The following is a 27449-nucleotide window of genomic DNA, read 5'->3' as shown; positions in this document are numbered from 1 at the left end:
TTGGGGGCTCCCTTTTATGTGATGAGTCACTTTAATCTTTCTGTGTTTAAAATTCTCACTTTGGAAAAAATTCTCTTTGTCCTTGACTTTTGATAGTTTGATTATAATGTCGTGATGTGAACTTCTTTGGAGTCTTCTTTGGATTCATCTTTAGTGGTCATTTTTAGGCTTCTTGAGTCTGGTTGTCTATTTCCATTTCCAGATTTGGCAAGTTTTCAGCTCTTATCCTTTAAATAATCCCTTTATGTATCTTTCTCTCTCTCTTTTAGTTCTGAGATTCCCATAATACGAAGGGTGATTCATTTTATGTGGTCATTTAAGTTCCTTAATCCTTCTGTGTTCTTTTTCATTCTTTTTCATTTTTAATCTGACTGGATAATTTCAAATGACCTTTCTTCATTATTGGCTGATTCTTCTATATGGTCAAATCTGATCATATATATTGCATATTGCATATATTGTTGAACCCAGGCATTGAATTTTTTAGTTCAGTTTTTGTATTAAATATCTCCAAATTTATTTTCTTTTTTATATTTTCTCTCTTGATAGTCTCATTCATCTGTAATTTTCCCAACCTCATTGAGCAATTTTTTCATTGAGCATTTTTATGACAGTTATCTTGAACTTTTTGTCAGGATAGTCATACACCTTGATTTCATTAGTATCAGTTTCTGGAGCTTTATTTTGTCCCTTTGATTGGACCTTATTCCCCCCTTTTTGTGTTCCTTTTAGCTTTGTATTGATATCTGCACCTTTGAAGAAATAGCCATGTCATCTAGTCTTTTATGTGCTGGCACTGACAGGGAAAGACCTACACCAGTCATCCCAGCTCAAAATTCTGGCAACCTGTGTTTGTAGATTTCTAATTAGAGTGATTTGTTGGTTTCTCTTTTCAGAACCTCATAATCTCTTGCTTGCTCTGGTGTCTGTATGCTGTATTGCTGGTTCTCTGAAACAGTTGTATATCATCAAGGTAGTTTTTTTGTTTTTAGCTGTACCAGGTATCTATTATATGCCAGGTCTAATCTACACTCTGAGTTGGTCAAGACAGAAACCAGTCTCTAGGACAGCCCCCTGAAAAATCAGAATATTGGATGCAGGGTCCACTCTTTTCTCTCCCTTCAAAAGTAGAAGTCTCAAGTTGTGAACCTTCTAATAAAGCTGAGTATGCTACCCACAGCACACTGCTTTTCCACTTACCATCATTCTCAGCATTTGCCAGGAATCCAAACTAGGCTGGTTCTGTCAGAGCTTCAAATGAGGGGAGATAGAAACTACTCTCTTGGGCAGCACTCTGAAAGTTGTATACTGAACACATGTTTCTTGCACTTCTCTCCTTCACTGTCAGAAGGGAAGCCTCAGGATGCATGCCCCCTTCCAATTACACAAAGCCATGCCAGGTTTCCTATGTTCATAGCTGCCTGCAAGCATCTAAACTGTTCTGGTCCATCAGCATTCTGAGTAAGCTGAGAGAGAATCCAATACCTTGGGCAGCACTCTATAGTTCTGAGATGTGGGTGACAGGTTGCATGCCCTCTTTTCCCCTGAAGGAGAAGTTGCAAGTCTGAGTAATCTGTCTTGGCACTGAGCTCTGCTGGGTTGGGGGAGGGGCTCATGTAGATAAAGTGAATTTGGTCATTTTGTTTCATTGCATTGTTCTTGACTTTGTCCTTGTTGGGGGTTACTTCAGCTTCTTCACTGTACTATGGAATTCTCATAAAAGTGTTTTGGTCAATGTTGTTGTTCAGTCACTCAGTTGTGTCTGACTCTCTGCAGCCCCAAGGACTGCAGGCTTCCCTGTCCTCCACTATCTCCTGGAGGATGCTCAAACTCATGTCCATTGAGTTGATGATGCCATCCAACCATTGCATCCTCTGTCGTCCCCTTCTCCTCCTGTGTTTAATCTTTCCCAGCAACAAGGTTTTTTCCCATAAGTCAGCTCTTTGCATCAGGTGGCCAAAGTATTGGAGCTTCAGCTTCAGCATCAGTCCTTCAATGAACATTCAGGGTTGATTTCCTTTAGGATTGATTTGTTTGATCTCCTCATAGTCCAGGGGACTCTCAAGAGTCTTTTCCAGCACCACAGTTCAAAATCATCAATTCTTTAGCAGCCAGCTTTCTACATGTGATCTTAGCCAAAAGGCCAATAAGCAATCAGCCTTCTTTTTGGTCCAGCTCTCACATCCATACATGACCACTGGAAAAGCCATAGCTATTACTATATGGACCTTTGTTGGCAAAGTAATGTCTCTGCTGTTAAATGTGCTGTCTAGGTTTGTCATAGCGTTTCTTCCAAGGAACAAGCATCTTGTAATTTTATGGCTGCAGTCACTATCCACATCATATTAAATAATGTTAATATACTTTTGTGTTCCTTTATTTATCTTTCATTACTTTTTTAAAAATATAACATTTCTACTCTCAAGAAGTCCTTATTTTCCCATGTACCTCCTGCCCCAGACTCTCTTCCTAGACTTATATTCTTTCTCCTGCTTGCCCCATTATCTCTTGCTCCAGGCATCTGCAGCTAGTATGTGTATTTTATATGCTTTACAATAAACAACATTAAACACTTCCAGCCCGAAGAGAGTTCTGAAGGATGCACAACAAGGTAAGCCCCTGAGCAAGCTGCCAGACAGTTTAAAAAACACATCCATAATTATTTGAGCAAGGAGCCTCACATTTCAACCTCTGGTAGCAGCCAGCCATATGAGGAATGAGAGATACCTCTGATCTGGGGAATGGGATATGGTAGGTGAGTATGCACAAATGTCATAATGTTCTCTGCTGAAATTTAGCAATTTCTTTCCTCATTATGCAATTCCCTACTTGCTGTACATTTTTTGGTTGATTCCAGAAGTTTTAGAAAAATTGTTTTTGTCAGTTTTTGACAGCTTAATCATTGTTTTAGTGCACGTACACTTTTGTGAAGTTTCACCAACATCCACCAAAAGCCACTTTTGGTGATGTTGCCCTTTATGTTTAACACACAGTTGTGTTGATATTTTTTACCAAAAAAAAGCAAACAAACAATGGAATGTCTTCCTTGTTAACAACAGAAAAATTAACCTAGGCATTTCAGGGTTATCCATCAGGAAGAGTAAATTCAGTTCAGTTCAGTTCAGTCGCTCATTCATGTCTGACTCTGTGACACTATGGACTGCAGCACGCCAGGCTTCCCTGTCCATCACCAACTCCCAGAGCTTAGTCAAACTCATGTCCATCGAGTCGGTGGTACTATCCAACCATCTCATCCTCTGTCGTCCTCTTCTCTTCCCGCCTTGAATCTTTTCCAGCCTCAGGGTCTTTTCCAATGAGTCAGTTTTTTGCATCAGGTGGCCAAAGTATAGGAGCTTCAGCTTCAGCTTCAGCATCAGACCTTCCAAAGAATATTCAGAACTGATTTGCTTTAGGATGGACTGGTTGGATCTCCTTTCAGTCCAAGGGACTCTCAAGAGTCTTCTTCAACACCACAGTTCAAAAGCATCAATTCTTCAGCACTCAGGTTTCTTTATAGTCCAGCTCTCACATGGATACATGACTACTGGAAAAACCATAGCTTTGACTAGACAGACCTTTGTCAGGAAACTAATATGTCTGCTTTTTAATATGCTGTCTAGGTTGGTCATAACTTTCCTTCCAAGGAGTAAGTGTCTTTTAATTTCATGGCTGCAGTCACCATCTGCAGTGATTTTGGAGCCCAAGTAAATAAAGTCTGTCATTGTTTCCATTGTTTCCCCATCGATTTGACATGAAGCGATGGGACTGGATGCCATGATCTTTGTTTTTTCAATGTTGAGTTTTAAGCCAGCTTTTTCACATTCCTCTTTCACTTTCATCAAGAGGCTCTTTAGTTCTTCTTCATTTTCTGCCATAAGGGTGGTGTCATCTGCATATCTAAAGTTATTGATATCTCTCCCAGCAATCTTGATTCCAGCTTGTGCTTCATCCAGCCCAGCGTTTCTCATGATGTACTCTGCAGAGAAGTTAAATAAGCAGGGTGACAATATACAGCCTTGATGTACTCCTTTCACAATTTGGCCCCAATCTGTAGTTCAATGCCCAGTTATAACTGTTGCATCTTGACCTGCATAAAGATTTCTCAGGAGGCAGGTAAGATGGTCTGGTATGTCTATTTCTCTAAGAATTTTCCACAGTTTGTTGTGATTCACACAAAGGCTTTGATATAGTCAATAAAGTAAAAGTAGATGTTTTTCTGGAATTCTCTTGCTTTTCCCATGATCTAGAGTAAACTCACTAGATCCAATGACAATGTTGATATTGTTAGTACTGATAATGTCAGAAATGTCCGTCTCCATTCCACCACTTACTAGCTGTATGGATTTGAGCATGGTAGTCTTTCAGAGCCTCAGTATCTAGTTTGTATAATGGGAATAGTAATAATAGTCGATACCCTGTAGGATTATCAGTTCAGTTAAGTTGCTCAGTCGTGTCCGACTCTTTGCGACCGCATGAATTGCAGCACGCCAGGCCTCCCTGTCCCTCAACAACTCCCGGAGTTCACCCAAACTCTTGTCCATCGAGTTGGTGATGCCATCTAGCCATCTCATCCTCTGTCATCCCCTTCTCCTTCTGCCGCCAATCTCTCCCAGCATCAGAGTCTTTTCCAAATGAGTCAACACTTCGCATGAGGTGGCCAAAGTATTGGAGTTTCAGCTTCAGCATCAGTCCCTCCAATGAACACCCAAGACTGATCTCCTTTAGAATGGACTGGTTGGATGTCCTTGCAGTCCAAGGGACTCCCAAGAGTCTTCTCCAACACCACAGTTCAAAAGCATCAATTCTTCAGCGCTCAGCCTTCTTCACAGTCCAACTCTCACATCCATACATGATCACAGGAAAAACCATAGCCTTGACTAGACGGACCTTTGTTGGCAAAGTAATGTCTCTGCTTTTTAATATGCTGTCTAGGTTGGTCATAACTTTCCTTCCAAGGAGTAAGCGTCTTTTAGTTTCATGGCTGCAATCACCATCTGCAGTGATTTTGCAGCCCAAAAAAATAAAGTCTAACAGTCTTTCCGCTGTTTCCCCATCTATTTGCCATGAAGTGATGGGACCGGATGCCATGATCTTCGTTTTCTGAATGTTGAGCTTTAAGCCAACGTTTTTACTCTCCTCTTTCACTTTCATCAAGAGGCTTTTGAGTTCCTCTTCACTTTCTGCCGTAAGGGTGGTGTCATCTGCATATCTGAGGTTATTGATATTTCTCCCGGCAATCTTGATTCCAGCTTGTGTTTCTTCCAGTCCAGCGTTTCTCATGATGTACTCTGCATAGAAGTTAAATAAGCAGGGTGACAATATACAGCCTTGACGTACTCCTTTTCCTATTTGGAACCAGTTTGTTGTTCCATGTCTAGTTTTAACTGTTGCTTCCTGACCTGCATACAGGTTTCTCAAGAGGCAGGTCAGGTGGTCTGGTATTCCCATCTCTTTCAGACTTTTCCAGTTTCTTGTGATCCACACAGTCAAAGGCTTTGGCATAGTCAATAAAGCAGAAATAGATGTTTTTCTGGAACTCTCTTGCTTTTTCGCAGATGTTGGCAATTTGATCTCTGGTTCCTCTGCCTTTTCTAAAACCAGCTTGAACATCTACAAGTTCACAGTTCACGTATTGCTGAAGCCGGGCTTGAGCATTACTTTATTAGCATGTGAGATGAGTGCAATTGTGCGGTAGTTTGAGCATTCTTTGGCATTGCCTTTCTTTGGGATTGGAATGAAAATTGACCTTTTCCAGTCCTGTGGTCACTGCTGAGTTTTCAGATTTGCTGGCATAATTGAGTGCAGCACTTTCACAGCATCATCTTCCAGGATTTGGAATAGCTCAACTGGAATTCCATCACCTCCACTAGCTTTGTTTTTAGTGATGCTTCCTAAGGCCGACTTGACTTCACATTCCAGGATGTGTGGCTCTAGGTGAGTGATCACACCATCGTGATTATCTGGGTCGTGAAGATCTTTTTTGTAGAGTTCTTCTGTGTATTCTTGCCACTTCTTAATATCTTCTGCTTCTGTTAGGTCCATACCATTTCTGTCCTTTATCGAGCTCATCTTTGCATGAAATGTTCCCTTGGTATCTCTAATTTTCTTGAAGACATCTCTAGTCTTTCCCATTCTGTTGTTTTCCTCTATTTCTTTGCATTGATCGCTGAGGAAGGCTTTCTTATGTCTCCTTGCTATTCTTTGGAACTCTGCATTCAGATGGTTATATCTTTCCTTTTCTCCTTTGCTTTTCATGTCCCTTCTTTTCACAGCTGTTTGTAAGGCCGCCCCAGACGGCCTTTTTTTTTTTTTTGCATTTCTTTTCCATGGGGATGGTCTTGATCCCTGTCTCCTGTACAATGTCTTGAACCTCTGTCCATAGTTCATCAGGCACTCTTATCTATCAGATCTAGTCCCTTAAATCTATTTCTCAATTCCACTGTTTAATCATAAGGAGTTTGATTTAGGTCATAACTGAATGGTCTAGTGGCTTTCCCTACTTTTTTCAATTTAACTCTGAATTTGGCAATAAGGAGTTCATGATCTGAGCCAGTCAGCTCCTAGTCTTATTTTTGCTGACTGTATAGAGCTTCTCCATCTTTGGCTGCAAAGAATATAATCAGTCTGATTTCATTGTTGACCATCTGGTGATGTCCATGTAGTGAGAATTAAATGAGATAATGTAGTATTAGGCAAAAGGCCAGCCAAATAATGATTGTTTAGTGAATGGTAGCTGTTGTGCTTCTTATTATGGTTATAGTTAAGATTATACTATAATGGTTATAGTAAAGCTGCTTCTCCCATCCAAGTACTATCCAGGCAGACCCTACTTAGCTTCCAGTATCTGACAAGATCAGGTGAAGTCAGGGTGGTATGGCTGTAGACAGTATAGGTGCTTATAATCCATGTTGCTCCATAATGCAAAAGTATCTCAGCAAACAAATCCAAATTAAAATACAAAAAGGGGTAAAATGCTAAGTACTCTGGCCCTCAGCTAATCTTCTGTTCTATTCTGGGCTACGCATCTCAAGGAATGAACTAAAATTTAAGGGTGTTTTTGGGTGAATGACGGTGGAAAGGTGATCAAGCTATATCCTACCTTTGCATTGGTCTTTCTGTGATATTTTTGCCCATATCTGTTAGCTTTAGCTTATAAACTTCGAAAACGTAATGAACACTTATTTAAATTTGTTGTGTATGGTGTGTAAGATAAAAACCTTTTTGTATTGCAACTGTGTATCCAACTTAAGAATGTTAATATGGCGATTTAGAGCAAGATTTGTTTACTCTTGAAAAAAGTGACTTTAAGGCTCTAGGTTGCTTCTCTTGAAGACATTTGGAAAAATAAAGGCCGTAAAATATTTGTAAGAGAGCTGTTAGTTTCTTCCTGACATTATATGAGAATAAATGTTCTAGCCATTGTATGAATTATGGTCACCTTATGAATTTTCAAAGTGCAAGTGAGAAGAAGAGTGGATAGTTTTAGAAAAAAACTAACAGCTTTCAGGGCTCAAAGAGATAAATGAAAGACAGCAAAATTAAGAAATTTTTGTGTATGTATATTTGAAGGGGTGAAGTATCTTTTGAAAAGGTTCATTTTTTTTCTTCTGTAAAACTAAGTTTTCTTGTACAATAATTTTGTTATCAGAAATATTACAGTTGTGTTCTCCATCTTGTCTCTGTTCGATAAGACCATGAGGAGATAATGGAGTAGAGGCTAGCAACCTTCTCAGGTTTGAGTGCCACGAGAAGAACTAAACTAATGGTTAACAAAATAGGCAGATAGAAGAGAAAGAAAAATCTACTAGCACATTATAAGAGAGAAAAAAAGAGGTAGCAAAACGATAAAGAGGAGACACCTATGTTGAAGGGAATGGCAGATTGCTATCAGCCCCAACTGTGTGTGTTTACCAACCTCTATAGTAGAACTTAACTTTTAGCATGCAAGAAAGAAACTAAATATGAATAAATCTGAAGGGATTTAAAATACACAAAACCAAATACCTTCCTTAAAATACCTTTTTCATCTAGTGGTCATCTGAAGCTTTTTAGGTATCATTTATATGTCTGGGAGTTGGTTTTATGTTTATATCAATATTTTAAATCTTTACCTATGTTATAAGCAAAGATTATGTCTTTTCTACCAAAGGACTGCCTGTTATTAGATTTTTTTGGAATGCACATAAAGAAAACTATTTTGTATACGACCTGCATAAGTGAGCCTTGCAGAATGATGCAAGTAAATGAAAACTCTATCCTGTATGAGTTTTGTGTAATTTCCCCAGGTAATTTGCTCACCAGTGGCAATCTGATATATCCGTAAAAAGCAGCAAACATAATGAGAGCATTTATACAAAAATATTACTAAACAAAAGTGTCAGATTTGCTAGTGATTCACTTTGTCCAAAATGAAACTTAGAGTTAAGAAATGTACTTCAGAATTTTCTCCAAAGTCCATATTAATAAATATAAAAACATGGAAGCTGAAACTGTAAAGTAGCAAAAAATAGGTCCAATTCTACTTTCTCAACTTCTTTCATATTATGTCAGCATTGCAGCTGCACTGTGTGTAGTAATGTCTCCATTCTGTGCACAAACACAATAGGGCTAGGAATCTTAGAAGCACAGAGATTTATACCAGTTTCCTAAAGTTCTTGGAAGTCAGCCCAGTGAAATAATCCACTAATTAAATGTCTCTAAAATATGCCCTTGGTGAATTACTTTTAATATGATAAGGTTCTCTTTGTGTATTTTCTCCCTAATTTCATGATTTAAAAATGAACTGGTTCTGAAGTTTTGTGTGTTTTTTTGTTTTTTTTTTTTTGTTTTTTTTTTTTACCTGTTAACATTGAGTCATTAGGTTTTATTGCCCTGAATTTGGCAAATGCCTTGTAATTCTTTATTACTTTATTAGTAAACAGCATGGAATTTCCCATCACTTAGATGAAACATATGAAAAAGTTAACAGGTTTTGTAATGACAAAGAGTTTCTTATATGAATGGGGAATGAAGTCTAAACTTTCTTCACAGAAGTTGCCTAAACAAATATATGAAGAATTTTGTGCAAACTACTAAATAGGCCTGCTGCTGATGTTACACCCTCAGAGATGTAAAAATTGGTAGACAAAAAGGAAAATTGATTAAAAAAAAGGGGGAATTCTGTGGATAATTTTTGTTCGTGAGTTTATTTTTTATGATAGTGATTTTTTTCTGGAAGTGTTTTGTTTTGCTGTGTCATTGTGAGAATCCTTAGAAGCTGCAGGGATTTTAGAAATCATCAAGAGCAGGTTATCAGCAGTTAATGGCCATTGGGCCAAGTCCAGTATGCCATCTATGTTTACAAGGCCTCTGTGCTAAGAATTTATTTTAACATTTGTTAATGGTTGGGAATACCAGACCACCTGACCTGCCTCTTGAGATACCTATATGCAAGTCAGGAAGCAACAGTTAAAACTAGACATGGAACAACAGACTGGTTCCAAATAGGAAAAGGAGTATATCAAGGCTGTATACTGTCACCCTGCTTATTAGTACATCATGAGAAGCTCTGGGCTGGATGAAGCACAAGCTGGAATCAAGATTGCCGGGAGAAATATCAATAACCTTAGATATGCAGATGATACCACCCTTATGGCAGAAAGTGAAGAGGAACTCAAAAGCCTCTTGATGAAAGTGAAAGAGGAGAGTGAAAACGTTGGCTTAAAGCTCAACATTCAGAAAACTAAGATCATGGCATCTGGTCCCATCACTTCATGGCAAATAGATGGGGAAACAGTGGAAACAGTGTTAGACTTTATTTTTGGGGGCTCCAAAATCACTGCAGATGGTGACTGCAGCCATGAAATTAAAAGACGCTTACTCCTTGGAAGGAAAGTTATGACCAACCTAGATAGCATATTCAAAAGCAGAGACATTACTTTGCCAACAAAGGTTCGTCTAGTCAAGGATATGGTTTTTCCTGTGGTCATGTATGGATGTGAAAGTTGGACTGTGAAGAAGGCTGAGCGCTGAAGAATTGATGCTTTTGAACTGTGGTGTTGGAGAAGGCTCTTGAGAGTCCCTTGGACTGCAAGGAGATCCAGCCAGTCCATTCTGAAGGAGATCAGCCCTGGGATTTCTTTGGAAGGAATGATGCTAAAGCTGAAACTCCAGTACTTTGGCCACCTCATGGGAAGATTTGACTCATTGGAAAAGACTCTGATGCTGGTAGGGATTGGGGGCAGGAGGAGAAGGGGACGACAGAGAATGAGACGGCTGGATGGCATCACTGACTCGATGGACATGAGTCTGAGTGAACTCCGGGAGTTGGCGATGGACAGGGAGGCCTGGCGTGCTGCGATTCGTTGGGGTTGCAAAGAGTCGGACACGACTTAGCGGATGAACTGAACTGAAAGTGCCATAAACACTGAACATAACTTGTATTATGAAAAATAACTATTCTAAAAAGGATACATTTGGGCTTTCCTGGGGACTCAATGGTAAAGAATGATCATACCCACGTCTCCTGTCAATGTGATCCCTGATCGGGATAGATATCGCATGCTGTGGAGCAGTTTAACCTGTGCACCACAACTATTGAACCTGTACTCTAGAACTCAGGAGCCACAACTGCTGAGCCCATGTGCTGCAACTACTGAAGCCTGAGAACTCTAGAGCCCATGCTCTGCAACAAAAAAAGCCACTGCAATGAGAAGTATGCATACCACAACTAGAGAGTAACCCCCACTCACTGCAACTAAAGACTGTGCAGCAAGTAAATAAAAAGGATACAATCATATTTAATAGTCACTAAAAACAATATATAATAGGATTATTTTTTGGTTTAATTAATTAATTTATTTTTTCACCGTGGTGGGTCTCCATTGCTGCATTGGCTTTTCTCTAGTTGCAGTGAGCAGGGGATACTCTCTAGTTGTGGAGCACAAGCTTCTCATTGAAGTGGCTTTTCTCTTGCACAGCTTGTTCTCTAGGGCGAGTGGGTTTCAGTAGTTGTGGCATGGTGACCTCTAGAGCAGGGGCTCAGTAGTTGTGGCTCTCAGGCTCTAGAGCACAGGCTCAGTAGTTGTGGTGCCCGGGCTTAGATGCTTCACGGCTGTGGTATCTTTCCAGATCAGGGATTGAACCTGTGTCTCCTGCATTGGCAGGGGGATTCTTTACCACTGAGCCACCAGGGAAGCCCAATAGGATTATTTTTTAGTAAAATGTAATTTTTATCTTAAAGGAAAAATGTAATTGAGATAGGTTTGCTTGCTTGAGTCTTAGTCTCATTACATGGAGGTAGTTCTGTCTACTAGGTTGATGGTTTTAGTGTTGATAATATTTTTGTAAGTAATAATTGAACGTCTACACATAGTAAAATATTGTGCCTATGCAACTGTCAAAGATTAATATTTATATTAATTAGTGGACAAATAGTGCTGATCAAAATGAGAGCATACATTATTATGCTTGGATGCCACAGAATCTTTGACTTTTAGGCTCTGCCAGAATTTCTTCTTTTTTAGGTAAAATAAGCATGACTCTCCAGTGTTTTAACCTGTCTGCCTCTTCAATCAGACTGGCAGATTGTTATTTCCAGTATACTGCATTTGTATAGTATCTGTGTACATTGGTCATGACTATTATTTTCAGTAATATATGGTTTATTTTTGTGTGTATCTTTTGAGGGGTGGGGTTATAAATAAAATCAGATGCTAGATTTGTTGAAGAAATAAGTATAATCCTAGTTAAGCTTTTTAAAATTCAGTTAATAACTGCAGCATTATCATTTTATTCCATAAAAATCACAGAATTTTAGAGTTAAAAGGGACCTTAGAGCATCTAGTTCAACCCTCTAATTTTCTAATCAAGTTTTAAAGAATTAATCATCTTGTTTTCTCTTGTTGCCCTTCTTCATTTTTTGACTTTTTAAAAGATTTATTTAATTTGTAATTGAAGGATAATTGCTTTTACAGAATTGTGTTGGTTTCTGCCAAACATCAACCTGAATCAGACATAGGTATACATATGTCCCCTCTCTCGCCTTCTCCATTTTTAAGTAATTTTTTTTGCTATAAACTCTTTTCTCCAGCATTTTAATAGTAGAAAGTGAAAGTGAAGTTACTCAGTTGTGTCTGACTCATTGCGACCCCATGGACTGTAGCCTACCAGGCTCCTCTGTCCATGGGATTTTCCAGACAATAGAACTGGAGTGGATTGCCATTTCCTTCTCCAGGGGATCGTCCCAACCCAGGGATCAAACCCGAGTCTCCCACATTGTAGACAGATGCTTAACCATCTGAGCCACCAGGGAAGTCCTTTTAATAGTAGAGGTAATCCCTAACTTACAAATACATTGTTTCAGAAGTGTTTGTAAGTCTGTTTGGAAATCAGAGCATTTTTTTTGTAGAGATTATATTTTAAATAGTGATGGGACTAGCCCTCAAAAGGAGTTAACACATTATGTGACTGTTGTTTTTGCTTTTGCAATGAAAGATGTTTTAAATGATTTTCTCTGGGGATCAGGAAAGAGATGACATTGTAGAGGAACATGTCAAGGTCTTTCTTTTTATCTGTTATTTCTTAGGTGGGGTAGTGAATACATATTGTATTCATTCTTTTCCGAGCTTTTTATATGCCTGAAATAGTTCATAATTTTACAATGCTGTTTTAGTATGAAGTTCTTTGTGAATATGGACATTTAGAAAGTATTTACATTGAATCCTGATGCATAAGGGAAATATGGTTTGATTAGAGAAGGATAGATAGCTAGAAAATTTGAAGGGGTTTTATGGGTACTTTCAGGGGCTTACGTAGATTTTATGGTAAATTGTCTTTATTTTGACTAATGTCACTTTAGAAAGTATGTTTTTGTTGTTAATTTGAGTGTATCAGCAACATTTATCTTTTGCTTATTGACAATATAGAGGCAGTGTTTTGAGAGAGAATAAAGAAGATAGATAGTCACCATGAGATAACAGGGCAAATTTTGAAAGGCAAAGAAGATTAAATTGTATATGCATGTGTAAACATGTGCGATATCTTACTTGATTTATAGTTACTTGAACTGGGGGGTTATGAAAAATAGGACAGTGAGGGAGTAAAGCTTGTTTGAGGTCTTAGCATGGTAAAAAGCTGTAAGGAGAACAATTGACATAAGCACCAGAAAGGCATCATTCACAATAGAAGTCTTGTACAGATTTAAGGGTGCATCGCATGTTGTAGGAGCTTGGGCTTGGCAAGACAGTGCAAATAGCTATTAGTATTTTTGAAATTTTTATAATTTAGGGAATGCCTATATATTTACAAGTATATGCTCAGTTGTGTCCGACTCTTTGCGACCCCCCAGACTGTAGCCTGCCAGGCTGCTCTGTCTGTGGATTTTCCAGGCAAGAATATTGGAGTGGGTAGCCATGCCCTCCAGCGGATCTTCCTGACCCAGGGGTTGAACCTTTTCTTTTGCATCTCCTGCATTGGCAGGCAGATTCTTTACCACTGCACCACCTGGGAAGTCCCTATTTACAAGTAGACACAAACAGAAACTGCTCCTACTGGTTACATTCTAGAAAGCAACTAATTTTCTCAATAATTTGATTAGCTTTTTTGTGTGTGTATGGAGGTTGTTTTTTTGGTTGATTTAATTTTTGCTCTTTTGCAGTGTACAGCATTGACTTTTATATGAAAACATTAATCATTTCTACAACTCATTTGTAGCTTAGGGAAAGCCCACGTATTACCTGCTTTTTGGGAGATTCTTAACCTAAGATGCAAATTTTTCTTCACTAAATTGATGGTGCATTTTAGAAGGATGTATGTCCATTTGGGGCTTCCCTGGTGGCTCAGACAGTAAAGATCTGCCTGCAATGCGGGGGACCCGGGTTCAATTTCTGGGTCGGGAAGATCCCCTGGAGAAGGAAATAGCAATCCACTCCAGCACTTTTGCCTGGAAAATCCCATGGACAGAGGAGCCTGGTAGGCTACAGTCCATGGGGTCGCAATGAGTAGGACATGACTGAGCGACTTCACTTTCTTTTCACTTTCACTTTCATGTCCGTTTTAGAGATGTCTATTTTTTTCTGCTTTCTTTCAACTCCACTTTTGGAGTATTATCAACACAACAGATTGGCCCAAGAGTCTATCACCTGGTTATAAACCTTAACAAAACTGATCATATGACCATTATGTAAATTTAGCATTCAGAATTAAGACTAAAGAAGGAGCACATAATAAAGTTCAGTAAAGGGAGGAGTGTTTGATAAGGGCAGAGAAACCATTTAAGAAATGGGGTTGAAGACTTCAGAGGCTTTCAGAAACAAAGAGAAACCTAGGGAGAAAGAGGGCAAATGGAAAGTACAGTTTGATACTTTTAATGGGTAATATAATTTACTTTATATCTGGACCACATATTTTTTGCCATTTTAGATATGTGTTAGAAGCATCTTTCTCATATTGGCTATGGTTTTAGTTTATGCATGTTTATGAACAGTAATCCTCATGGACAGAGGAGCCTGGTAGGCTACAGTCCTTGGGGTCATAAAGAGTTGGACATGACTAAGTGACTAAGCACAGCACAGCACCTGGGCTATAAAAGAAATATTTGAATATTAACTGTCCACTCTGAAATTTCTGACCTCTTTTTTTATTCTCTTCTGCAGATCTCAGAGTTATTAAGACATACTACATGGCGGAGACTAGGAAAAGACAATTCAAGAGAGTTATTAGATGCTACAAGGGTAAGATGAAGCAGACATTTCTTCTACATATAGCTAGGAAAAATGTGTAAGCCCTTTGAGCATTTTCTAATTTATATTACATATTTTTCAAATAATTTTCCTTTTCATTTTTTTTCTAAATACTGGCAAGATGAATAACAAGATATATTTCTGCTACTGGAAATGGAGAAAGAAATCCTGATATTTTTCTACCCCTGGAGAGATATATTTGAATCTTTCGAGATCAATGCCAACAAGAGTAACGCTTTTAGAAAACTTTTATAAATGTAATGGCAGCTTGTTGATGCTTAAATTTATCCTGGTAATTTGTATGTGATGTATGGAATGCTGTACATTTTTTAAGTGAGTAAAGTTTCTTTTTACCTTAGAAGATGTTCACATAGCAGAATATCAAGGGACTCTAAGCTTATTAGAGTCCGTGGGATAGGTAATGCTGAGTTTACATGTTAATGAGGGTTGATTTTCATTGCTAATGTAAGTGAAAGACACCTTTAAAAATTCTCAGTGCTTTAAAATGAGACAAATAAATCTCTTAAGATAGAAAGACAAGAAAATTAGAAGACAGTCTAGCTCCTGAGTAGTACTTCCTTTATTTTTTCTTTCTGTTTAACAGTTATTTCCCATTAAGGTACAAGGCATTGTTCTGATTTATGCAGAAGCTGTAGATATGAATTAGGTTTTCCATTATTAAAGTTTTAAGTTAAGAGAGAATGTGCTTGATCTTCTCATTGTTTAGACACTACTATTTATTTTTATTTTATAAATATATAAAATATTTTGCTTTGTTGATGACCTCATTATCTTGTGAGTTATTTACCAGACCCCTTGATATAGCTTATTAGCCTTTTAAAGGGAAAAAAAAGTCACAAAATGACATTGTCACAGTAAATATTACTTTTTGATGTTTTTCCTTTAAAAATGCTTTACGATTGTTGATCCAAAAATCAGTGACCCATTTATGGCAATTATTTTTTGGGTCTCAACTGATGAGAACAAGAAGGTACTTTTGATTTCTGTAATTCCACTTTCATAGCTTGGCCCTGAGCTGATACTCTTAGGATTCAGTATTGATACACAGTTGTGATTGTAAAGAACTATGCCTTTGTTCACTAATTATTATTATGGCTACTGAAGAAGCATTATTATATCTGTGTACTTCATTAAGTATTTTTTGAGGAAACACTTTCAAATTAGCAAGCCTAAAATTTTAAAAAGTTTAATCTTTACTATCTTTTCAACTATTGTATATTTTCCAAATGATTAAAAATTTTTTTAGACTGATAAGTAATCTAGGGCTTTTTAAAAAATTATAAAAGGTAAGATGTTTGGATATTTTCAAGACTAGTTGAGAAATTTGTAGATAGGTTTGTTTTATAAACTAATTCAACAAGCACATCTGCAAGACACAGATGCGTGGTATGGTGGTATGGGCCATAGGAGATACAAGGATATGAGAGAATGTCCATAGTCTTAAGAAATTTACCACGTAGGAGTAAAAACAAAAGATTTATACAAATTACTGTAACATAAGATAGACTGTGATGTGGTTAAAGATACTTTGTTTCTATATATATATATATATATATATATATATATATATATATATATATATATATGCAAGTCAGAATAATAAAAATGAGTTATAAAGAATCAACTATATTGAATTATAAAGCAAAAATGTTATACACATGGAAAGCACGTGGGATACAGTTAATTAACTTTATTATATACTTGCCAGTGATAAGAGTTAAGGATTACACAGTACTTAGTAGCAAATGATAATAAGAAAGCTGGTATAAATCAAATAGAAGTACATTACAAGTTAAATCTTTTAAATATTAATTTCAAAAACTAGAGAAAGTAACTTCTGTATGAGTAATTTGTTATATCTCAATATTCTTTGTGTAAGTGTATCTGTAAGCTTATTATGAAGGTATTTTACTTAGCTATGCTAGGCTCAAAGCTACGCCTCTGAATTTTTTGGGGGGACATTCATCAGATTAGACTGCCTAAGTCAAATTTTTAAAGATCTGAGATTCTTTAATAGCTAATGGATGGCTTGGTATTATCTTCAACTAGGCTCTCCAGGCATGGCCACTGATAGAAAAGAGGACATGTTGGCATGGTCATGCAGGAGGAGGACTCCACACAGACCCGAAAGAAGGGGTAAGAGACAATAACAAGTACCTTAAAATTCTTATAGCTGATTGGAAGATAGCTATAATCATATACATATATATATATATATATATATATATATATATATAATTATTATGTTCCAGAATATTTTGATTGACTCATGTAACTGCAGATTTTCTAATATAAAACCATATGGTTATGTAGATGAGTTTTTCTCAGGCTTAAGACAAAAAATGTCATGATTGACTAAAAAATAAAAAAGTTAGTTACCAAACTAAACATTTTAGTCTTTATTTTAAGTAGTATTTGTTGAGGTTATATGTTATTATCATCTATCCTTATGAGATAAATTATGTTTAGCTCTTACAAGTTGTGTGTGTGTGTGTGTTAATGATAACATTTTCCCTTCTATATTCTTGGTTTAGAAAGATTCTAGAATTTCCCCTAGCTTCATGGAAAATACTCCATTTACACCATCCATTTATTTAATTATCCATGTTCTTTATCATTATCATTATACAGACAAGATTAAACAGTAAGTTCACTGAAATCAAAAGATTGAAAGTGCACTACACTTTTTCTAAGTGAGTGGAACTGTCATTGGAATACTGTTATACAATTCTCCGTCTGACCTTCTTTCTCTAAGTTTGCCTTTATTTTCTTCTCTAACTTGACCCAACCAGTATATACATGGTATCTCTTAAGCAGAAATGATATTTTCAGGGTTAGTGGCAAGTGAACAAATTTTATGTAAAAACGCTCTCTAAATTTCAGAGAAGTAAATAAATTTTAGTATTTTATTGGTGGGAGGTGATTGGTAAGAAAACCTTTCTGGTGCTTTTCTCCCTGTTTCTTTAATCCCCCATGTAGCTTCTCTCACAGAATTTAAAACACATCACATTCATGTTTCTTTCCCATTTTTGCATATTAACATTTGTCCTGATTGTCATTTTTTTTAATATAAATTTATTTAATTGGAGGCTAATTGTATTGGTTTTGCCATACATCAACATGAATCCACCACGGGTGTACACGTGTTCCCCATCCTGAACCCCCTCCCACCTCCCTCCCCATATTATCCCTCTGGGTCATCCCAGTCATCCCAGTGCACCAGCCCTGAGCATCCTGTATCATGCATTGAACGTGGACTGGCGATTCGTTTCACATATGATATTATACATGTTTCAATGCCATTTAGAATTTTAAAAAATAAAATAAATACTGAAATTTGTTTAATATATATTATTGATATATGGATATGGCATGACACCATATTGTTTGCATCAGTCTGTCAGCTTTCAAGATTGTCAGCAAGGCCTCTTAAGGATAGTTTATAAGTAATGCTCTAAACATATCAAAAATATGTTGAATAATGCAGGAAAAGCATTATCTATCTATCTATATATATCTATATATATATATATATATAAGCATTATCTATAATAATGCAGGAAAAGTCATGTCTCTTAGACTCAAGCAATGTAGACTTCAAGATAGATTCTTTATTCTCCAAGAAAGTAAAAGCAAAGCAAAACTCATTGTAAATCTTTATATTTGGTCTCTTTTTCCTTTGTTCCCTGCCCTCTTTGTGTTACTTCAGCCTCATTAGCTAAAAGTAATCAGAGAACAATAAAGCATGAAGTCACACCAGAAAAGAGGCAGTGTTATTATTGTTGATCAGTCACTAGGTTGTGTCTGACTCTGCAACCCCATAGACTGCAGCTCGCCAGGCTCCACTGTCCTTCACTATCTCCCAGAGCGTGTTCAAACTCATGTCAGAAGAGGTAGTATGGAGTTTTACTTAACAGCCTGAGCTGGAGAGACTGACTGCCTAGATTTGAATCTTGGCTCCATCACTTCCTACTGGAAAGACTTTGAGCAAGTTACTTAATCTCTGTATGTATCAGTTTCTTCATCTTTAAAATGGGGATGATAAACACAGCAAAGGGAATTTGGATGATTCACACCATTCAAAGCTCTTGAATAGTGCCTGTCACAGGAAATGTTCAGTAAATATTACCTGCTGTTACTACAATGTGAGATTATTATAAGTCCTATACTCTACTATTATTCATTCATTTTAGATGTATGTATTATTGAATACCTGCCTTGTGCATAACTATGTTAAGTAACTGGAGATACAATAATGAAAAAGACATAGTCCCTGCTATTGAGAAACTCAACAGTTTATTTTTTAATTTATTATGTATTTATTTTTGTCTGTGCTGAGTCTTCATTGTGGTGCATGGGCCCTTTGTTGCTGCTTGCTGGCTTTCTCTGGTTCCAACAAGTGGTGGCTACTCTCTAGTTGTGGTGCATAGGCTTCTCATTGCAATGGCTTCTCTTGTTGCGGAGCATGGGCTGTAGGGTGTGAGGGCTTCAGTAGTTGTTGCACACGGGCTCAGTTACGCCATAGCATGTGGAACCAGGGATTGAACCTGTATCCCCTGCATTGGCAGATGGATTCTTAACCACTGAACCACCAGGGAAGTCCCCAGAAACTTAAGAGTTTAGATGGCAGAATATCTAAAGTACCATATAGAAATTTTATCACTCTACAAATTATAGATTTTACCTTATAACCAACTGAAATTTTTATCACTTTACTTTCTGTGCATTTGTACTTGTATGTTCCAAACTTTTAATAAGCATTAATAATTCTGCTCAGAAGGCATTTAAATCATTTGTTTACCCATTGTGGCTATAGTAAAGGGGTTGTGAAAAAAGAGTGGCAGTTTCACTATTTGGAAGCTCCTCTTTTTTAAATAGATGAATTAAAGAATTGCTTGTTTTATAATAGAATCTTCAAATTTTTAAAGGATTTTTGGGACTTTACCTCTGCATTTAAACTTTTTTATGCCCCTCTTTTAAAGAGGCATCTATTAGTATATTTAGATAATCTTATTAGTATATTTAGATAATTAGTATATTTAGATAGTATTTAGATTATTAGTATATTTAGATAATCCTATACTAATTTAGGGGCTTCCCTCATAGCTTAGTCAATAAAGAATCTGCCTGCAATGCAGGAGACCTGGGTTCAGTTCCTGAGTCAGGAAGATCCCCTGGAGAAGGAAATGGCAATCCACTCCAGTATTCTTGCCTGGAAAATCCCATGGACAGAGGAGCCTGGCGAGCTACAGTCCATGGGGTCACAAGAGTTGGACATGACTTAGCAACTAAACCACCATACTAATTTAGGTATCTAAATTAGTATATTTAGATATATACTAGATACTAGTATATTTAGATAAAGAAGCATCTATTAGTACATTTGTTTTTATAATCCTGTGCATTCATGCTCAGTCATGTACGACTCTTTGCGACCCTGTGGACTATAGCCTGCCAGGCTCTTCTGTCCATGGGATTCTCCAGGCAAGAATACTGGAGTGGGTTGCCATTTCTACTCCAGAAAGATAATCCTGTACTAATAAATGCATCCTCAAGAAAAAGAAATGCAGAAAAGCAAAATGGCTGTCTGAGGAGGCCTTAAAAAAGAAGAGAAGCAAAAAGCAAAGGAGAAAAGGAAAGATATACCCATGTGAATGCAGAGTTCCAAAGAATAGCAAGGAGAGATAAGAAAGCCTTTCTTAGCGATCAATGCAAAGAAATAGAGGCAAACAACAGAATGGGAAAGACTAGAGATCTCTTCAAGAAAATTAGAGATACCAAGGGAACATTTCATGCAAAGTTGGGCTCAATAAAGGACAGAAATGGTATGAGAAGAGGTGTCAAGAATACACACAAGAACTGTACAAAAAAGATCTTCACAACCCAGATTGCCAGAGTCCAGCTCCAGCAGCCAGGGATTCAACCTGAAGGGAGGGATGGTGTCAGCAAGTAACAATGCAGCCTCTCAATTTTCTTGGACTGCACATTTATTTCAAGTTTAAGATTTTCTTTTATACTTTTACAAAAGCATTAGGTCAGATGTTTGACATTTTCAGTTCCCCCTCACCCAGATTTATTATCTCCATAAATCATTGTTGCCCTTCAAACAGAGTTCCTGCTTCAGTGATTCTCTCGGAATCAGCTTTACCATCTATTATCTACTTCTTATGTGTCCTATAGTTAACTTGTGATTACATTGTAACTCATGCTACATTCCTCATTTTATTTCTTATCTTTCTAAATCCTGTTTGCCCCTAACATCCTGAGCTCACTATATCTTAAAAAGGCTTCTAGCTATTAGTATCTCTAAAATTCCTAACCTCTATACACTATAGTAAAATATGCTAACATTACAACATTCCTTAAATCTTTAACTTCTAACTATTTTAATTATTTCTAAGCCCTAAATTCAGTAAACGCCTTTGCCATAAATATTTTCCTCACAAATAGGCTTCAGAACCTTTCCATGGCCTCAAGCTGTGGCTTATGTGCTCCTCTTGGAACACTCTTTTGCAAAAGTCCTTGAACAAATGTCAATGATTAACTTTATGAATTATTCTCTGAGCACAGCTGCAGAAGGCTTTGTGCCTTCTCATGCTCCTCTCAAGAACAATAAGCACCTTAATACTCCTTTTCAGTCAACTCAGCCGAGGAGAGGAAAAAAAAAGTCAGAATCACAAGGCCTAACTCCTTCATCCCGGGTCTGTGCCTGTGGGACAGAGAGGGGGTTGGGACCATGCCTCCATTTTGTCAGTAATGCCTAACACGGCACCTGACACCAGATAATCATGATGGTGTGAATACTCACCTAGAGCCAGATATCCTGGAATGTGAAGTCAAGTGGACCTTAGGAAGCATCACTACAAACAAAGCTAGTGGAGGTGATGGAATGCCAGTTGAGCTATTTCAAATCCTAAAGGATAATGCTGTGGAAGTGGTGCACTCAATATGCCAGCAAATTTGGAAAACTCAGCAGTGGCCACAGAACTGGAAAAGGTCAGTTTTCATTCCAATCCCAAACAAAAGCAATGCCAAATAATGCTCAAACTACCATACAGTTGCACTCATCTCACATGCTAGTAAAGTAATGCTCAAAATTCTCCAAGTCAGGCTTCAGCAATACGTGAACTGTGAACTTCCAGATGTTCAAGCTGATTTTAGAAAAGGCAGAGGAACCAGAGATCAAATTGCCAACATCTGCTGGATCATTGAAAAAGCAACAGAGTTCCATAAAATCATCTTATTTCTGTTTTAATGACTATCCCAAAGCCTTTGACTGTGCAGATCACAAGAAACTGTGGAAAATTCTGAAGGAGATGGGAATACCAGACCACCTGACCTGCCTCTTGAGAAACCTGTATGCAGGTCAGGAAGCAACAGTTAGAACTAGACATGGAACAACAAACTGGTTCCAAATAGGAAAAGGAGTATGTCAAGCTGTATATTGTCACCCTGCTTATTTAACTTATATGCAAAGTATATCTTGAGAAACACTGGGCTGGAAGAAGTACAAGCTGGAATCAAGATTGCCGGGAGAAATATCAATAACCTCAGATATGCAAATGATATCACCCTTATGGCAGAAAGTGAAGAAGAACTAAAGAGCCTTTTGATGAAAGTGAAAGAGGAGAGTGAAAAAGTTGGCTTAAAACTCAACATTCAGAAAACTAAGATCATGGCATCTGGTCCCATTACTTCATGGCAAATAGATGGGGAAACAGTGGCTGACTTTATTTTTGGGAGCTCCAAAATCACTGCAGATGGTGACTGCAGCCATGAATATAAAAGACGCTTACTCCCTGGAAGGAAAGTCATGACCAACCTAGACAGCATATTAAAGATCAGAGACATTACTTTGCCAGCAAAGGTCCATCTAGTCCAGGCTATGGTTTTTCCAGTGGTCATGTATGGATGTGAGAGTTGAACTATAAATAAAGCTGAGCACCAAAGAATTGATGCTTTTGAATTGTGTTGTTGGAGAAGACTTTTGCGAGTCCCTTGGACTGCAAGGAGATCCATCCAGTCCATCCTAAAGGAGATCAGACCTGGGTGTTCATTGGAAGGACTGATGTTGAAGCTGAAACTCCAATACTTTGGCCACCTCATGCAAAGAGCTGACTCATTTGAAAAGACCCTGATGACAGAAGTTGAGATGGTTGAATGGCATCACCAACTCAATGGACATGAGTTTGGATGGACTCCGGAAGTTGCTGATGGACAGTGAGGCCTGGCATGCTGCAGTTCATGGGGTCGCAAAGGTCAGACACAACTGAGCTACTAAACTGAACTGAATAAATAAGTGAATAATGCAGAACTTAATATAAGGGCTACTTCCCAGATTTTCCTTGACATTTTATCCCTAATAATGTGGGAAAAGTCTTCTAGCTACTTTGTAAATTTTTCCATTTGATATCTGCTCAGCTTTTTCTTATCTTTTGACCTAGCTTTTTATCAAGCTACTCTTATCCCTGACAGTGAAAGCATTATCTCATTTTTAAGTATAAAGATATCTTCATTGATTAAATACTGTCAGAAGCTAGTAGTATTAAAAGAGAGATGAGCATTTACTAGAGCAGTCACAGGCTTTGATATAAATATTGGTATAATCAAGTGAAATAGCAACTTAGGATATTAAAAAATTGAAGATTGGGGAGAGACTGGAATAGTAAGCTCTCAAACTTGTTAAAATGAGTTGACACACAGACCAGTGTACAGGAATACCTGGATGACATGGAGAGGCTTTTTGCAGCTCTGATAACATCCATCATCAAGCAGCCTTGTGATCTTTATTTGATTTCTCAAATTGACCTCCTTTTGGGATAGAGTTTTCACTGACTGGCCATTGAGAATATAATTCAACTTCATAGTTTTTTTTTTTAATTATAACTATTAAATTGACTTGGGTACCACTCCATCTCATAGAATAAGCCATTTTTTCCCTGGGGCCTTTTCACTGCCAGATAAGTTCTTCATTGCAGCTTCAGACCAACAGAGCCTAGAAAACAAACCTTAAGGTGTAGAGAAAGTAACATTAATGCAAAGCTTTTCCTGACAATTAATATATCTTCCTCCTCCACCCATAAATTCATTATACTTATATTTCCAATAATGTGGGGAAAGTTTTCCATGTACTTTCTAGTTTTTTTCTGTGAAATATCTACTCAAGTTTCTTATCTTTTGCCTGGCTTTTATCAAGCTACTGTTATCCCTGAGATTATTGAAGTAGTGGTTAAAATTATTCCTTTAATTGCAGTTAGTTATCTTTAGCTTGGATTGAAAAGAGTTCTTTGGACAGTTTGCTTATCCTTAAAATTGTGGGCATTTCCAAATTCTCTGCTTAATTAGTTTTTATGGAGAAAACATCCAGCCTATGACTCACATTTATACAAAACAAATAGCATCCAGAATTTTTTGGTATATTTTTCTTCCTTTCCATAAGTTTTACCCTAACTAGTTTCCTTCTAAACAAATGCCCTTGATTCTGTAAGAATATTTCTTGCTATTGAAATTTAGGAATGTCTCTAAAACTAGAATTCGTATATAAATTCATCAGCTGAAGAAAAAGTGATTCTGCTGTCTTTATCAACAAATCATTTTCTCTTTTCTTACTCTTTCATTTTCCTATCAAAGACCAGATTGCTCCACTCCCTTTAAATGAATGGACTTTTGGTAGAAAAAAAATGCTCTTGCTTCAGTGCTGGACAGCCTTATCTGGTGAGAAATAAGAAGTTAATGACTTAAGAAGCAAAATGTATTCAATATATCAATATACAGTTATCTTTAATATCTGAAAATTCTTCCAGGGGAGCTACTCCAGGTGTGTTTTAATTTTTTTTTAATTGTCCTTTTTGTGTCCTGTCTACATGATTGTTAGCTGTAGGTATTCACTTACAAGAGCTTCCCTGATAGCTCAGTTGGTAAAGAATCCACCTGCAATGCAGGAGACCCCGGTTCAGTTCCTGGGCCAGGAAGATCTGCTAGAGAAGGGATAGTCTACTCACTGGAGTATTCTTGGGCTTCCTTTGTGGCTCAGCTGGTAAACAATCTGCCTACATTGCAGGAGACCTGGGTTTGATCCCTGGGTTGGGAAGATTCCCTAGAGAAGGGAAAGGCTACCCATTCCAGTATTCTGGCCTGGACATTTCCATGGACTGTGTAGTCCATGGGGTAGCAAAGAGTTGGACATGACTGAGCGACTTTCACACATGAACATTCACTTACAACACTTATGACTATGAGCAACTGTATCTTTCCCTCAGGTCATCCTGTTGAATTGAGCACTGCTGCATATAAGCAGTACAATTTGTGGCTTTCCAGTTATACCCTATTGGGTCAGGTGCTTCTGATGTTATGTTCATGTTTGTTTTGGCTTACCGTGCTATGATTGCAGTTTCAGCTCCCTCTGTACAAGTAGATATTCCTTTTATTATTTTTCTTATCTGCTCAGCCACATGAAGCTTATTAAACTGTATATTAATACCAAATAAGTAAATATTTATAAATCTGTGCAAAGTTGTGATAACTTAATAAATCAAGCATTTAGGTATTCAAAATTTTCAGATATTAAAGATAACTGTATGTTGATAAATTGAATACAGTTAGGTCTTCCTCTTAGAACTTGTCCTCATGTGTTTAAGAACAGTTAATTCATTAGTTAAATATTTATGGACATTGTTTCTATTATTAATTAAACTTCTTTCTCTGACACCTGCTGTTTTCTTTTTGTCTAACTTGTTTTCACGTACTTTCATCTCTTCTTTGACAGCTTTTTGATGTCTCCAAACCGTTTCTTCCAAAAATGCTTTCTAGGGGAAAAAAATAGGTACAATTTTGTTAACCATTCAAAGATCTTAGTGAGCCAGTTTGAATTCCTTCTTTAGTTACTCTTGTGGTTTTATTCTGAATCTAATTGTTTCCCTCTATTATAGCTAGCTAATTCCAGTATATAGTTGCTGCTGCTGCTGCTAAGTCACTTCAGTCGTGTCTGACTCTGTGCTACCCCATAGACGGCAGCCCATCAGGGTCCCCCGTCCCTGGATTCTCCAGGCAAGAACATTGGAGTGGGTTGCCATTTCCTTCTCCAATGCATGAAAGTGAAAAGTGAAAGTGAAAAGTGAAAGTGAAGTCGCTCAGTCGTATCTGACTCTTCGTGACCTCATGGACTGTAGCCTACCAAGCTCCTCCACCCATGGGATTTTCCAGGCAAGAGTACTGCAGTGGGTTGCCATTGCCTTCTCCGAGTATATAGTTGAGACCTTTCTAAAAACTTTTATTCCTCATACTAATATAGTAGTAGTTTTCTAGTTTAATGGGACTTAAAATATCGGGTTCGTGTTTTGAATTTGAGGCTATCTAGCTATGGCAGGAAGGCCACATTGCATATATTAGCAGGGTAAGAAAGCAGATTGACTGCTACTTTTACAGGCCTTTTTAATGATATTTCTTTAGCGTTCATTTTAGAGAACTTTTGTTGTCTGATATGTAGTTATCATGGTTATGTCTTTTAAATGACTTTTAAATTGTATTTATTGTGAAAATTATAAACAGAAAAGGTAAAGAATTTCATAAAATTTCATATTTTCTGTTTATGTGTAAACAAGGCTTAAAGAAAAACTACGTTGATTACTTCAGGAATTTTTACCCTGAGAAAGAATTTTCTTTTCTTAAGAAAATTGGAGTTTTTCCCCCATGCTATAATTACACCTCAGATGGTGTGTTTTCAGATAATTCAATTTCTTGTCATTCTTGACCATTTCCTACCTTTTTCACATTTCTTTAATAATGTGATCTTAAAATGGTGTATATGTTATTTGTGTTGCTCAGTCTGAAGTGAAAAGATTAGTTGATGTGAAGATTATATCTGATTCGGTCTCTAAGCTGTGACTAATCTTTTTTTAGCTTAGATAATCTTTTGTCTTTCAAGATTACTGTTGGGTGTCCAGTATGAATTAACTGTGGTAATTTTGAAAGGTGGTGTATTTCAGGATCTATATTAAGGCCTTCAGTTTTATTTTACTCTTGTGCAGCAGTAATAAGTTGGTTTAAAATACTTTAAAAATGTGCCTCAGCCTCTGAAATGGCTGTTTGAATTGGCCTGTCCTTAAAAAAAGACATTATTTTCCAAACTTTGTAGTTGATTATCTACACTGCAACTGAAAGGCGTGTACTTACAGCCTAATGGACTCATAATGCATGATTACACAACTTCAGAACCCATTTTGTTGAATGAAGTGGTGACATTTTATGCACTATTAAGCCAACTAGGATAATTTTCTTGCTCTTAGCCATAACTTCTCTGTGTCCTTATTGAAGAAATTTTGAGATGTGTTGTAGAAGGTTTTTGACAGGAAAGAGTGTTTCTAAATATATATGGAAACAAGGCCTTTTTTCCATTATTCCAGCAAGAAAAATACGACAGATGAAACTTGTGAAATGGGAGAGTGGTTGAAATGTCCAGGTTGTGTTATAAAACATTAAATTATTTTTATTTAGTAATAGTTCAATTTGAAACATGAATTTTGAAATTACAGCCTTATTCCATTTTTTAAAATACCCTACCAGTTATGAAAGCTCATATGTGTGATTATATGTGTGTATAAAATAAAGCATTAAGAATTATACTCTCAGCATTTCCTGTCTTTGTAATCCAGTTTATTTAAACCAGCTCAAGAAGGTAATCTTGTTTTCAATAAATATGGACAGTTTTGT

The 27449-nt window shown here is 37.2% G+C and overlaps 1 protein-coding gene across 2 annotated transcripts in view; it reads left to right on the top strand.

Moving 5' to 3' along the window:
* ABCB7 (ATP binding cassette subfamily B member 7) overlaps nt 1–27449 on the top strand; it is a 161533-nt gene that overhangs the window by 83193 nt on the left and 50891 nt on the right. For both annotated transcript variants that reach the window (XR_003509561.1, XM_027533272.1), the window contains exons 2-3: nt 14634–14711; nt 16791–16877. Coding sequence is in view for 1 of the 2 variants with exons in the window: in XM_027533272.1 (XP_027389073.1) it covers nt 14634–14711; nt 16791–16877 (165 nt within the window). In the remaining variant the exon portion in view is untranslated. The remainder of the gene's footprint in view (nt 1–14633; nt 14712–16790; nt 16878–27449) is intronic.

Source organism: Bos indicus x Bos taurus, chromosome X (genome assembly GCF_003369695.1).
Source record: "Bos indicus x Bos taurus breed Angus x Brahman F1 hybrid chromosome X, Bos_hybrid_MaternalHap_v2.0, whole genome shotgun sequence".
NCBI lineage: Eukaryota > Metazoa > Chordata > Mammalia > Artiodactyla > Bovidae > Bos > Bos indicus x Bos taurus.
Note: the sequence above shows the minus strand (reverse complement) of the source record. Positions and strands in the feature narration are given on the sequence as shown.